This window comes from Anarrhichthys ocellatus, unplaced genomic scaffold (genome assembly GCF_004355925.1).
Source record: "Anarrhichthys ocellatus isolate YVR2014 unplaced genomic scaffold, GSC_Weel_1.0 scaffold3, whole genome shotgun sequence".
Classification (NCBI taxonomy): Eukaryota; Metazoa; Chordata; class Actinopteri; order Perciformes; family Anarhichadidae; genus Anarrhichthys; species Anarrhichthys ocellatus.
The window spans coordinates 16,729,934-16,742,921 of NW_022280033.1; the positions used below are offsets into that span (position 1 = coordinate 16,729,934).

A 12,988-nucleotide genomic window follows, 5' to 3' on the forward strand; every position below is an offset into this window, starting at 1 on the left:
GTTAGAAACCTTCACACACACTGTCTTGTGCCTCTGCATTTAACATCATCAGAGAGAAACAGATTCCAACTGAGGAAGTCTATTTTTGCCGCAGCACTACTCATGTGCTGTCCATTAACCTTATCTGTAAACGTCCCCTGCATTTGCTGCAGTGCTGCAGTATTCTGCAGCGATTAGTCTCTTCGCACAGTGTACCGCCTCAGCCTGCTGCAGCTTTGCAAAAATATGCGCAATATGAATAGAATTGGTGATTAGGCAGAGTCTTATATAGTTTGAGAAAACAATATGAGGGTATGGCTGTGCATGTGTGATAGATAAGGATAGAGATGAGAGGCTCAAAAAGAGAGACAGGGGGAGTCCAGTCAAGTGTCTGCCGGCTGCCACAGAACAGCTCTTATCAGATTCGGGCAGTCGCAAAGTCAGACAGGGTGAGGCAGAATAGCAGGAGAGGGAATGAGCGAACGTATACTCAGTGTGCATATCATGAAGGACCGTTTTAGAGAGGGGAGACAGCCAGACATCCCATGAGGCCAGCGCCTTTCTCCGCGAGACCGGAGCTTGTGATCACTCATCACTGCAGCTCCACCAAGGCGCAGAAAGCAAGGAGGATCCTCAAACACCACAGAGTTGCTAAAAAAGAAGACAGACATGCACAGGTGCTGCTAGAGAGGAGAGGAGGGAGCGAGAAAGCAGAGAGACAGAGAGAGAGAGAGAGAGAGAGAGAGAGAGAGAGAGAGAGAGGGAGAGGAAGAAGGGGGGGAGTGAGGGGAGGCGTAGGAGGAGACTCGCTTCAGAAGGGAATAGGAGCCGGAGAGCAATTCCAAAACAGCTGTCCGGCAGACGTCCCAGTCGACAGAAGTGCAGCCCCGAGGCAGAGACAGGAGGCAGGGCAGTGTCAACAAGCCACAGGAGCAGAACAGCAGCCACTGAACACACACATATACAGACACACACACACACATACATCAACCACAGAGGTTGCAGTGTTCAGGAGAACACCAGTGATACCTGGGAAGGATCAAGATCTCCCTTTACCGGAATATCTGAGGTGAGTGAGAGCGGGAGCATGTTTTATTTCACACTCTGCCAGTACACTGATCTGAATCGGTAGATGGGAGAGTGTCGCCGCAGTGTAGCTGCTGTCATGTTGAGTGTCTTGGTTTGTCTGGAGCAGAACGGGATATTTGATTTGGTGGCAGTGAAACGTGCGAAAAGCATGTGTGGCGAGTTCAGCTTGCACGGTAGCACTTGTCCGGCAGACGCTCTCATACATGTAACACAAGAGCTGAACTGTTAGGCGCAACATGATATCCTGTCGGCTTTCCAAGAGTCTTTTTTAGTCGGGCTACGCGATTTAAGGCATTTTCCTCTGAAAAGCAGAGCTGGCTTTATCTCCGAGGGGAGTTTTTTTGACCTCTTCTTTTTTGTATGTTGACATTCCCTTCATGTTTCATATGCTTTGATTCGGCATCCTGCTCATCACTGCCAAGGATAACTTTGGCATGTGCCGGCCATGCTTGCGGGTGGCACAAGGGGAGCGAAAAAGAAAGAATACCCTGCCATTCACCCTCGTCCCGGCAGGCCCCCGAATGTAAGGCCTTTGCCTATAATTTAGCTTTTTTGGGGTTTTTTTATGTAACAAACAGCCCTGTCTATTCTGTAAGGCTGCTATTACCCTCTGTGGTATGTGCATTTGCTTTTTATAACAGCCCCAAAGTGAGGGTCTTTCTGTTATTTAAAGGCGTGCCAGAGGTCGAGGCCATGCTTAGATGTCAGAAGAGTATTTGCAGACCTCAAACTTCCACAAAGTTGCTTTGTAGACACAGTGGGAGGACGAGAAGTTTGTCTCCCATACGCTGATGGTGTTACACTCACCACAACCACTACACAAGACCAAGAAAGCGGGGCTATTTTTCAACAGGGCCGATGTGAAATGTCAGCAGAGTAATCCCATCACGGGAGGAATATTTCGGGCTATTTTAAAGAACGACGATGTCATATACAGGTCATATTTTGAACAGCTGCTCTCCTGACCCTCCCTCTCTGTGTATGTCCTTCATCGCCAGCTTTGGAGCAGTTCGTAAAACTGTAACGCATCATCAAACTGTCGGCTACAGTAGAGTTACACTGCCTCTCAGAATACACCGACCCAGTAATATCACACACGTGACTTTGAGGTGTCCAGAAATACCCAGACAAATCACAAGCCGTTAGTTTAATTGCCAGATACCAACCCCACATTTATCTTCCCCCACGCTCAAACTTTCATCACCCTCTGCTGCCCCGCTCTCTAATAACCAAACCCACCAAGCACGAGCTGATGAGGCTAAGCTCCATTTTTAAAGAGGCTGGAGTGGCTCCAGATCACTTCATGCACAGACAGATAGCTTTTGCTGACCCAATGACACAGTGGCTTTATCCTGCAGCTCCCCATCATGACAGGATGGCTGCACAGGCAAGTCATTTTAGAGAGGAAGGTGCCATCAGATCCCCACTTCCCCCGAGGTGTAAATGAAACCCGCGACTGCATTCTGTGGCGGCGCCGGGCTTGAAACGGTCAACACGTGCCACGCCGCCTCTTTTTGGATCGGTTCCAAAAGAAGAGTGCAAATCTGGCCCTGGCTTTGAGATACACCAGAATACACCTGCTCAGCTATGAACATCCTGCAGGGGCACAAATGGATATATTGGGTCAGGCCATAAGGATCCATCCTAGGATATCCTGAGCTGGTAATTAATTACTTTCCTCTTGGGCCAACACAAGCTTAACTAACAATGCTATGACTCCTGAGATTCTCTACATACACTTGAATCAATATTAATGCTCTCATTAAAATTGACTCGTACTCGTTCTTCAGCCGATTCCTAAAAGACCCGAAATGAGGATATTGTTTTTCTTCATACTTTGGTCTTTGGCCTCTGGAATTCCAGTCATGTTTGCCATATAAGCCAAACTGGGCCACCAGCAGGATGGCTGACGTGAAGGTCAGACCTCCAGGCTTTCATCGTATACCAGCTGACTTCTCACGGGCCACAAGTGTTGACCTTGGGTAGGCTGCACAGCAGATGTCCCCCCCTGCGAGAGGATTTCCTATAAGTACCGTCTATAGTATTGATTCCAACCATGCCACTGGAGGGAGGGTCCACACAGAGCAGGCGGGCAGATGTTATAATTTCATCAGGGCAGACCAATAATCAATCGGTATGTTTGTCTTTCAGCCAACAGCGCAGCAGCAAGAACTGAAGGTTAACCTTCAGTTCTTGTGAAGAGCATTGTAAAAGTTAATACAGATATAGATATGTGCTCTCTGAGTCCACAGGAAGCAGCTTTTGGCTTGGTGGTGCATTTGTTTCCCACTGCAGTGAGCTGCAGCTGTCAAGGTCAGAAAGGACTGAGGAGCAGCAGCGAAAGGGAGAGAGATTATAAAAAGAGGAAGAGAAATAAAAGGCAAAAAAATTAGAGAAAAGCTTGACAAGTGAGGGATTTCGCTGCACCCCGCCTCCCTTCATTAGACACCGCAGCGCTCCTCGCCCTCTTCCTTCCCTTTCCCTTTCTCTTCCTCACTGTTAGCAAACAAACACGCTCTCCTTCGCATGGCGTCTGTTCAAAACCGCTATCTCTCACGAGCGCAGTCAGGCACCTCGCGCAAACACTCGAAAGCACAAGGACCCTCGGAGAGAGCGGCGTCGCCATTCTGCACACTCACACATGTTCCGCATCCCTCAGTGTTTATCGCGGCTGTATATAGCCCCACAGTGCTTGTTGGGTTTATTTGTGTTGCAACGGCGTCCCCAGAGGTGCGAAGACTTCACCTTGCACTTCACATCCCATACGGTTTGCTGAAGCTGTGGCTCTCGTGCGGCAGATACCGGCTCTTCTGCGCCTCGTCAAACAGGTTGGAAACACAAGAATCCATGTTGAAAGTGTCCGCCTCTCTGGCTCCACACTAATGTGGCTGCTGAATAAACATAGCCATACTTAAAGTGTCTCTGATAAGGCTGATGCAGTGCGTCTCTATGGGGTCGGTTGCTGCAGGAATGTGGATGTTTTCTCGGTGAAACTTTTTTGGGGGGGAGGACTGGGGGGGGGGGTGGACCTGACCGCCCAGGCACTTTTGTGCAGCGGTGCACTGTGTCAGACGGTTACTGCTGACAGACCTCTCATAAGTAAATATGTCTATAAATGGGCAAGCTCTCTCCTCACTGGTGATCACTCCCACCCCCCTGTCACACAACCCATCTCTCACACACGCACACACACACACACACACACACACACACACACACACACACACACACACACACATACAGACACACTGTCAACTCCCTTCCTCCACGGAGTGTTTTTCCCTTTCTCCTCAGTTGCTATGTCATTTCAAACGCTCAAACCGATTCTCTCCTCTCTTTTTTTACATCCTACACTAAGCCGACTGCCTACTTAGTGATTCTAAGTTTCGTAATGGGAAAGCTCTGAGAAGGCAGCATGCAACCAGACGCCTTTTATCAAATCCAATACCCCCTTAATAATGTTTGCCCATCCTGATGTATTGTGCAACCTGGCTGGTATCTCAGCCCTTATTAAACTCTCTGCCCATCACAATCTGCATCAATCTTTCTTTAGATCCACTTTCTCTATAATCCCTCACTCTATCTCTCTCCCGCAATTCCCCGAAACCCCCTAAACCTCGTCCCTCCCCTCTTTGCTCCCCTCTGGTGCATCTCTTTTTATCTCTGTGCGTGTCTGAGCAGTAGTTTGTTCGTACAACAGGCTGCCCCGCTCTGATCCTTTTAAAGTCCCGCTTTGCTTCTCCTCTCCCAATCTGCGGTCCAGCTGTTCCACATTAGCACATCCATAAGTTGTGGAGGCCAAAGGAGGCTCATGTGTGGAAATGTGAATAGAGCCTTAGACCCAGGCCTCATCCTCCTCTGCTCTGCCTTCTAAGCTCGCCAGATGCACGATGAAGATCAGATTGTTTTTTCTTGCAGCATCCAGAGTTTGTTTTGTGGGACTTGTGTTGCAGTCCAGATTTCGTTTTTTCTGTAAGGCAGGACAGGAACATTGAGGAAAAGTTTTAGTGCTGAGTTCATGATTTAAACAAAACGCTGACACATTCTCTGCTCATCTCTGATTTCAGGAAAGTGGCCATTTGACCTTTCTACGCCGGACACCGGGCATCACCAGTCCTGCTTGGAATCCCATTACCTAATCGATGCCACAGTTGCTGAGATTGTTTTTGGAGTCCTGTCTGACCGGTGTGTTACTGAGAATGTAACTGGAGCTTCTACCTCGGGGAACTGTAACGTCCAGAACTTATAGAGCATTTCCGACTTTTCTATCCCTGCATATCTGAGATCTCTTCCGCAGTTACAGCAATGCCAGCGAAAGCACCCATATACCTGAAACCCAACAATAGTAAGAAGGGAAAGAAATGTCGCCTCAGAGATATTTTGTCCCCGGACATGATCAGTCCACCACTTGGGGACTTCCGACACACCATCCACATTGGCAGGGGCGGCGAGAGAGACGCCTTTGGAGACATGTCTTTCCTCCAGGGGAAGTATGAACTCCTACCCGGGAAGCGAGACGTCAACCCTCAGTACGGCATCCAAAGTGAATTTCTGAGAGCTAACAGCACCGGTGATGCTTCCTTTGTGGAGACCCCCTCTCCGGTGCTCAAGAACGCCATCTCCCTCCCAACTATTGGTGGCTGCCAGGCACTTACCCTTCCCCTGATCTCCTCCACTGTGTTCCCAATGCCTCCGGAACCGTTGGAGGACATCTTGGGGTCTCCCATGAAGCCTGACAGCGCAGAACAGGTCGAGATCCTGCAGATGGACGCCCTGTTGCGCTCCATGGACGTCTTCAGCAGCGAACCTTCGTCTCCCACCGCAGCTATCCAGTCGAAGCCGGACGTCCTCCTGGATCTGCTGGAAAGCACACATAAGTCCACCTCAAAGGCGGTAGCCAAGGCTAACAAAATAAACAAGAGCGAACCCAGGTTTGACAAGCCATCATCCTATTATATCAACGGTCACAGCAACAGCACCTTCAAAGCTAATGGAAGCCTGAACAGTAACATGAGCAGAGACAGCTTTGACAGCTTGAGCGGAAAAGGTGACTTCCAGAACAAGATCTGCAATGGCAGCAGGCATCTCAATGGCAATGGCAACTTCAATGGTTATGGACACTTTAACAAAGACATTAATCTGGGCTTTAAGCAGGAGCTCTCAAAGTGCAATGGAGAGTGGGTGGACAGGGACAGTGGGGTGGAGGAGGGCCGCATCTGTGATTTTGACTTTGAGTTTTCCAAGGAGAAGAGCATGTCGCAGGATTCCCTCGCCCAGATCACAGGGTCATTCCTCTCCCTTGAACTCGATCTGGGCCCGTCCATCCTGGACGACGTGCTCAACATAATGGATAAACCCACAGCGAAGAGCAGGCCTTGAGCTGCGTTGAGGCCCCAGCAGGAGAAAGGGAATTTCTAAACTATAGCCATGAGGAGAGAAAGACTCAAAAAGCAATCAAAATGGTGTCTGGATATATCATTAAGATGAAAATGAGCTCAATAGACGGAGCTGCTAATGTTTTTATTGTCAAAACACATAACTATTCTGGCTTCTATGGAGTGTTAATTCTTCTTCTTTGTGTTTGCCATGTCAGCCGCATGTTTAAGATGCATGTGCTATTGAGTTACAGCTAAACCACAGCCATAGTGCCTTTTGATTTTACATAACTGTAAAAATGCTACATGATAGATTTGTGTTCTTATGTTGATTTCTACCTTATGTATGCACAATAACTTTGAGGCCCTTCGCTTTTTTTACACAGTCTGGAACATATTGCATTTAGTGACTTTAGGTGTGTTTAAAAAAAGCATTATTTTGTCTGTCACATAATTCATTTGCCACGATTCAAAAAAACAGAACATTATGCATATTTGTGTTTTTAAAAATGTAACACAAATAAATTAATTTTGTCCTATTAAGTTTCGGCAGGTGATGTGTGCATACACCCGAACTGAGAGATCATTCCAAAAACTGATTGTACAAGATAATGCAAGAGCTGACAATTCGAATAAAGCTGGAGACAGAGTAGCACAAAAGCGAAAAGGCAAACAGGGCCGATAGCAAGTAAAGAAAGAGCTACAGATTGACAGAAAGACAGATAGAATGGATTTATTTTCTCGCCTCTGACATTCCTTACATTCTGCGTCCCTGCCCTGCAGTGGGAGCACCGGTGGGGCCTTCATCTGCCCAACCAGGCGCCTGCTCCATTTGTTTGCTTGTGGACGGGACAGGCAGAGGAGGAGGTCATTGAAATTCCCTGCATTCCAGCCACAGAGCACAAGTGTCCAGGACCAGACATAAATCAGCTGTTTCAAGTGAGGGGGTGGGCTCCAGCCTCTGAGCCACGCTATCGTAAACCAGAATGTATAGCGAGATGAGGTTGTAAAGCAGGAGCTTACAACCCGCAGGCAAACTTTGTTCAGTGCTGAACGATGGATGAGTCCTCTCTCTCGGTCTAGTTACAATAAAGAGGTGTTGACCCAGCAGTGCTAGAGCAACAGTCTAAAAGAGCACGACAGCAGTGATCACCCACAAAGGCTGCTTCTTGAACTCAACCACCCACAACTTAATGATTCATCCACACACTATTGTCACAGCGTAGAATATCCCATTGCTATTGCCAGATGAGCTTATTTTCTGTAACCACCATTAAATTATGGTGGAATTAACATGCTAGTTAGCTAACTAGTGGACAGTTGGCTAGTAAGCTAACTTGCTAATTCCACCATGTTTTTATGCTACACTGGTTACCAAAATTCGGCCAAACATTGGTGGCCACCTCACTCCCTGCTGCTCCAGAGAATGTCAAGCTAGTTACCTAGCTAACTTGCCAGCCATACGCCTTCGGAGCTCCCAGCGAGCTGCTACCGCACATCACGGACTTGTATGGTCACCATAACAATTACAACAATCGCCATTTTCTTTTGTACCAGTCAAATGACCATGAAAACAGTTCAATGTCCGTTCTTCTCTTATTCTATTTCTATGGTGTAGGCACGGGCAGGTTGAGTCATAGCAAGACCTTATTGAGGCTTATGGCAGGCTTTCCTCAAACACCTACATACCACTGTGTCATGCTTGTCAGGAGAAAACGTCTCTCTCCTAACACATTCAGAGTTATATGTACTTGGGCTAGCAAGCTAATTTCATATGCAAATAATTATCTGGGTTTGATTTCACTTCTCACATGAAGTGGGCCAATGTGCCGGACCTCCCCGTCTCCCTCAAAGGCCTCAGAATGTCCGTAAACAACCGCCACTGGCCCAGCCGAGCCATCTGAAGCCGCCGTGAAACCAGATGTCAGAGGAGAAGAAAAGCCCGGTCATGGCAGATGCCATTGGAAAATCCCAGCATTAGTGCTAGAGTTTGCATGTATGCTGAGCTGAAGCATCCAACCCGGAGTATGAGTAATGAAAACCTTTGCCGTCAAGGTAATTGCTATGCTTATACCTGCAATGGTACATCATTGACTTGATGACAGCTTTTATTTTATTTTGACGGGCATGGACGGGCATTGTAAACCTTTTGGTTTACAAAAGAGCTTGCGACCACTGCACTGTAGTGTGTTGTGTAACATATTACAAGTATTTCTGTGGAGATGCCAAGGCTCTCGGACAGAAAATACCAGGAAATACCAGTGTTTTATGAAATCCAACACAAATACCCAACATATGTTACATCCTGAACTCTGAGTTCAGCGCTCTACTTATAATACAGAGTGAAGCTTTTGGTCGGTTGGCTCTGTGCCCTCATCTCATAAAGGTTTGTCCAATGCAAGTCACTGCAGCTGTATATGAATTGCGCAACTTGCTACTGCTAGACGCAGGGTATCTTGTCTCGTTTCTGGCTTCTGTGGAGGCCTGAGGGCGGAAGAGAAGATGCCAGAGTCGGAAGGTATGTTCCTGCTGGGCCTTTTCTCGTTACCATAGGCCGAGTTTGAAGTTTGACCAGAAGAGACCTTAAACTCTAACTGCCTCTGCCATTCCATGTTACTGTAACACCACCAAAAAGCTGTTCAGCAACACAATCAGCCAACTCATTGTGACACCCACCGACACCCACCCACCGACAAGCAGAACAATATTCCACTTGTCTTACTTAGCTTAGCTTTGTGTTTTTCAGTTTGCTTGTATCTCTCTTTGGATGAATTCACCCAAAAATGAATGTTCCTTTGTATCTTTGGTGAAGCCAAACTGGTGTTACTGAAAACAGTGACGTGAGCCAAGAGAGGGAGGTAACGTGGGTTTTGCCACTACCTGCTGCCTTGTAATTTCCCAACCAGTTGCTCTCTTGAAAAAAACAGAAAAAAAGCCTAATTACTAAATTCTTTCTCTCTGACTTTGATGCCTTGGTTTAGGAGGATGGTGAAAAACACAAAAAAAATCTAACATACAAAATATAAATTATCAAGACAAAAAGGCACACAAAGGCAGTTTTCTCTCAACATCAACCCTTACATTACAAATTAATTATTGAAGACCATTATAAATGTTCCCCCAGCAGATCGGTGATCCGGGGGATCATGCTCCTCCGTTTCCTGGGCTAAGGTGAAGCTGTCAGTTCACAGATGAATAAGCTTCGGCCCAGAGGCCACCGGTGCCAAAGAAAGCACAGCTCAGACCCAGCAAAATTTTCCACCCAACCTCCACAACAGGGCTGCATAATGTGCACACTGTCTTTCGCATAAAGGTGTCAGTGAAGGAGCCCCTCATAGCCAGACTTGTAGCTGTGGCATTGCGGATGAGAGGGGAAACTTTAATAAGATGTTTCCCCATGTGCAGCAGGATAAAGCTCCACTTGTCTTCACCTGTAAATGTCCTACAGCACAAAATTACCCAAACACAGATACTTTCCATTGAGCCAACAGACCGAGCAGAAGGAAATATCTGAGGTATGAGCGTAGCTTCTCTTAGAAATATTATTGTAAAATATTTCTCTAGCTTGCTGGAGAGATCTTATTCAACGTCGATACACTTTGTACATGCTCCAAAATTAAATGCCATGACTCTGATAACTGGGGGCCTAAAGTAGAAAGTTTCTTGGGAACATTTACTTTGGGATGCTGAGCATGAAGCTTGGAATCAAGTGTTCTGCAGATCTGCTGATTTAGCAGCGCAGGGCTGCAGCTCCCTTTTCAAAGGACAACAACAGGAGAGAGCAGAGAGAACTAATTCCCAGGGGTGAATAAAATTAGCCCGAGCAGTGTTTGATGCAGTGCAGATATGAGCGAGCTCACATGTAGTTTGGTCTGGCAGGCAGAAAGGTTCACTGCACTGTTGTTGTTTGGCTGACAGTAACCATGGCGAGTTGGAGTTTGTATCTACCGCACGGGAGGGCTGAGCTGAAAAGGAGGGCAGAGAGAGGATGAGAGTTAGCAGCGTCACCTCAGAGGCACCAAAATACCTCTGTGACAAAACCCAGGCCCAGTTAATCGTGGGGCCACGCTATGTAGAGCAAAACAAGAGCTACTGTACGCTAAATCCCACACTTCATTTATCTCTAATTAGCATCATCATGTTGGGGTTATTTGCACCGGGCAGTAATCAGTACAATACCTGGTCTAGTGAGAATAATTTGAAAAGTGTGCAGTTATTAACTGTAATTTTAAAAGTTAATTACAATATTTAATGCTGACATTTTTAATTTGTATACTTTAGAAATTGGTCAATTTTGGAATCAAGCATCACGGACCAGATCTTTAGGGTACATGAGACTTGCCCGATTAGAGCTAAAGGTAATAAAAACAAAGACCACATTTAAAGTGATACTATAAACATTTGAAAGAAATAACAACCTTCCTTTTACACATATAACTTTAAATTCATAAACAATAAAGCACACTCTTGCACAATTCAATACACTCCAGGATTTTAGTGCTGCAGACTTACATGGTCTGGAATGACCAGTAATTTATTAGCTAATTTGTTCGCAAACTTAAGATGCATTAGATATAGCTAACTTAGATATTGCTGTGTAATAATATCGCATTCACCATTATACTTTTTAACTTACTTTTGTGGCCACAGTAGCAACTGTGCTACTCTTAATTCAAGTATTTCTTCTTGCCTTTATCTAGTATTAATTAGGAAAATATTGTGTATCAAACGTAATATGTGTGACACTGCTTAACTAAAGACTAAAGACTAAAACCAACGGAATAAATGAAAATCTAAATGAAACACGAGAATTTAATAAAAATCTATATTTTCCCACTAACTCAAACACACCGGTGACATTGTGTCATAACTGTGTGTTATTATGTTGAGTCATGGTCAGGTCTTACAGTACGGGGCATGTTTCCAGATAGACACCAGATAATGCACGTTGCTGTATTCGTGTCAGCCTGCAGTCAGTGACATTCACCGTCCTCCTCTCAGCTTTATTATAAATACTGCAAGAGCGCTTTGAGACATCGGAATTAGCCAAAAGTCTGTGCTTGCCATTTTAATCGGCTTAATTTACGACAACCCCCACGCTGCAAACAATTCCTGAATTATTCATATTTATTCCAGCCTGGAAAGAATGGGACTGTGACTGAGCCCAGTAGGATGGTACAGTAATGTATGCTCTCTGTATCTGAACTCTCCTTCTAAGGCAGTGTGAGGGAATGAAACCAAAGGCAGTGATCATGTGAGTCTTTCTAAGATCACTCTTGTCTATATTTTGTCTCTTTTTAAAATGTCATGCCCCCCAGCAGGGCAGCAACTCCCCATTTGGTTCCTCTCCTTTGGCCAGCAACGTATCGACCCCCAGAGGAGGTATTTATATATTTGCTCTTTGCTGCATTTCCTCCTGACAACCCTCTGAGAATTCCTCCGATGCCATGCAGAGGGAAGGGTGTGAGAGGCGAATGGGCTTAGGGGGGGATCTCCCCTTATAGATTTGGGTGACATCACCTACCATCTTTTCCAGCAGGTCAACAACATCTATGTCACCGTAATGAGATGACTGGACTCAGTCACCTTCTGGGATCGGTTAATAAGGCCAGGTCATCGAGTTGTCCTGGGAGTAGCGTTTATTGGCGGATACATGCCACTCCTAGGAATAGTTTAGAGATTATTTATTCGATTTAAAATTAAAATTAAAAATGTTTTTATCGCACGTCATTTTTAGTGTTACTATCTTTTATATACATTTTTTGAGATATTGTATTTGTACTCTGTTGAAAAGGCCCTTATATTATTGTACTATAAACCGTTATGTATAGTTTATATAATCATCATTGTGAAGGAATAGTTATATTATTTCTGCACATACAATAGCAGTAGCCTACGTCCAACCCATTGCAGCCCAGTATCATGGCAGGCCGTGAAAAAGTCACAAAATGTGCAATGTATTGGTTTTGTGAACATGGATTTAAATTTTTCCGTTTTTTAAATTTGCATTTTGTTACTATTTTACAACTCCCAACTCGTCAAATACTGCCACTTGGTCAGTGACCCTTGGGATCGGAAATCAACGCACAAGGTGCTGCTCTAGCCTTAGTTTTCAGTGTGTCGGGACGGTGTGTCAATATATGCTCATTACATGCATAGTGTCCTGTCACAATAAACTTCCATCTTCACAGTAAGTTAGCTTTCGGCAACAAAAACAGTAAGGTTTGAGAAAAATATGTGGTTGACTGACACTACAGAGTGAGTAACTAGTGAGTAACTAGTGACTAAAAAGACGTACGTGATTAACAACACTACCAACTCATGTGACTAATGACTTAGGTGACAAAATGTAAATGTTAACTTATAGTTTTGCACGTGACACGGAAGCCAGTCTCCTGAATGAAAGTCTCGTGTTTGTTTGACCCAACCACCAAACATCCCGCCAGCCCCGAGCAGACTCTCACCCACTTGGTACTACGTCACACGCTCTTACTGCCACTAATGCCGTGGGACGGTTTTCATTGGAGTTAGTTGAAGGCATACAG

At 45.6% G+C, this 12,988-nt stretch overlaps 1 protein-coding gene across 2 annotated transcripts; it reads left to right on the top strand.

The window, feature by feature from the left end:
* Positions 1-749: 749 nt before the first annotated feature.
* On the top strand, positions 750-8,591 carry cdc42ep3 (CDC42 effector protein (Rho GTPase binding) 3). 2 transcript variants are annotated; one of them, XM_031840999.1, is made up of 2 exons: positions 750-1,048; positions 5,136-8,591. In XM_031840999.1, exon 2 carries the CDS (start codon positions 5,374-5,376, stop codon positions 6,445-6,447), a length of 1,074 nt encoding a protein of 357 aa, XP_031696859.1. In that variant the 5' UTR covers positions 750-1,048; positions 5,136-5,373; the 3' UTR covers positions 6,448-8,591. The 2 variants fall into 2 exon arrangements, with proteins under 2 accessions (XP_031696859.1, XP_031696865.1); XM_031841005.1 differs by lacking the exon at positions 750-1,048 and adding an exon at positions 2,285-3,896.
* Positions 8,592-12,988: the final 4,397 nt, after the last annotated feature.

Excerpts from the sequence above, each read along its gene's own strand:
- cdc42ep3 (XM_031840999.1), top strand. The coding sequence starts at position 5,374 with ATGCCAGCGAAAGCACCCATATACCTGAAACCCAACAATAGTAAGAAG.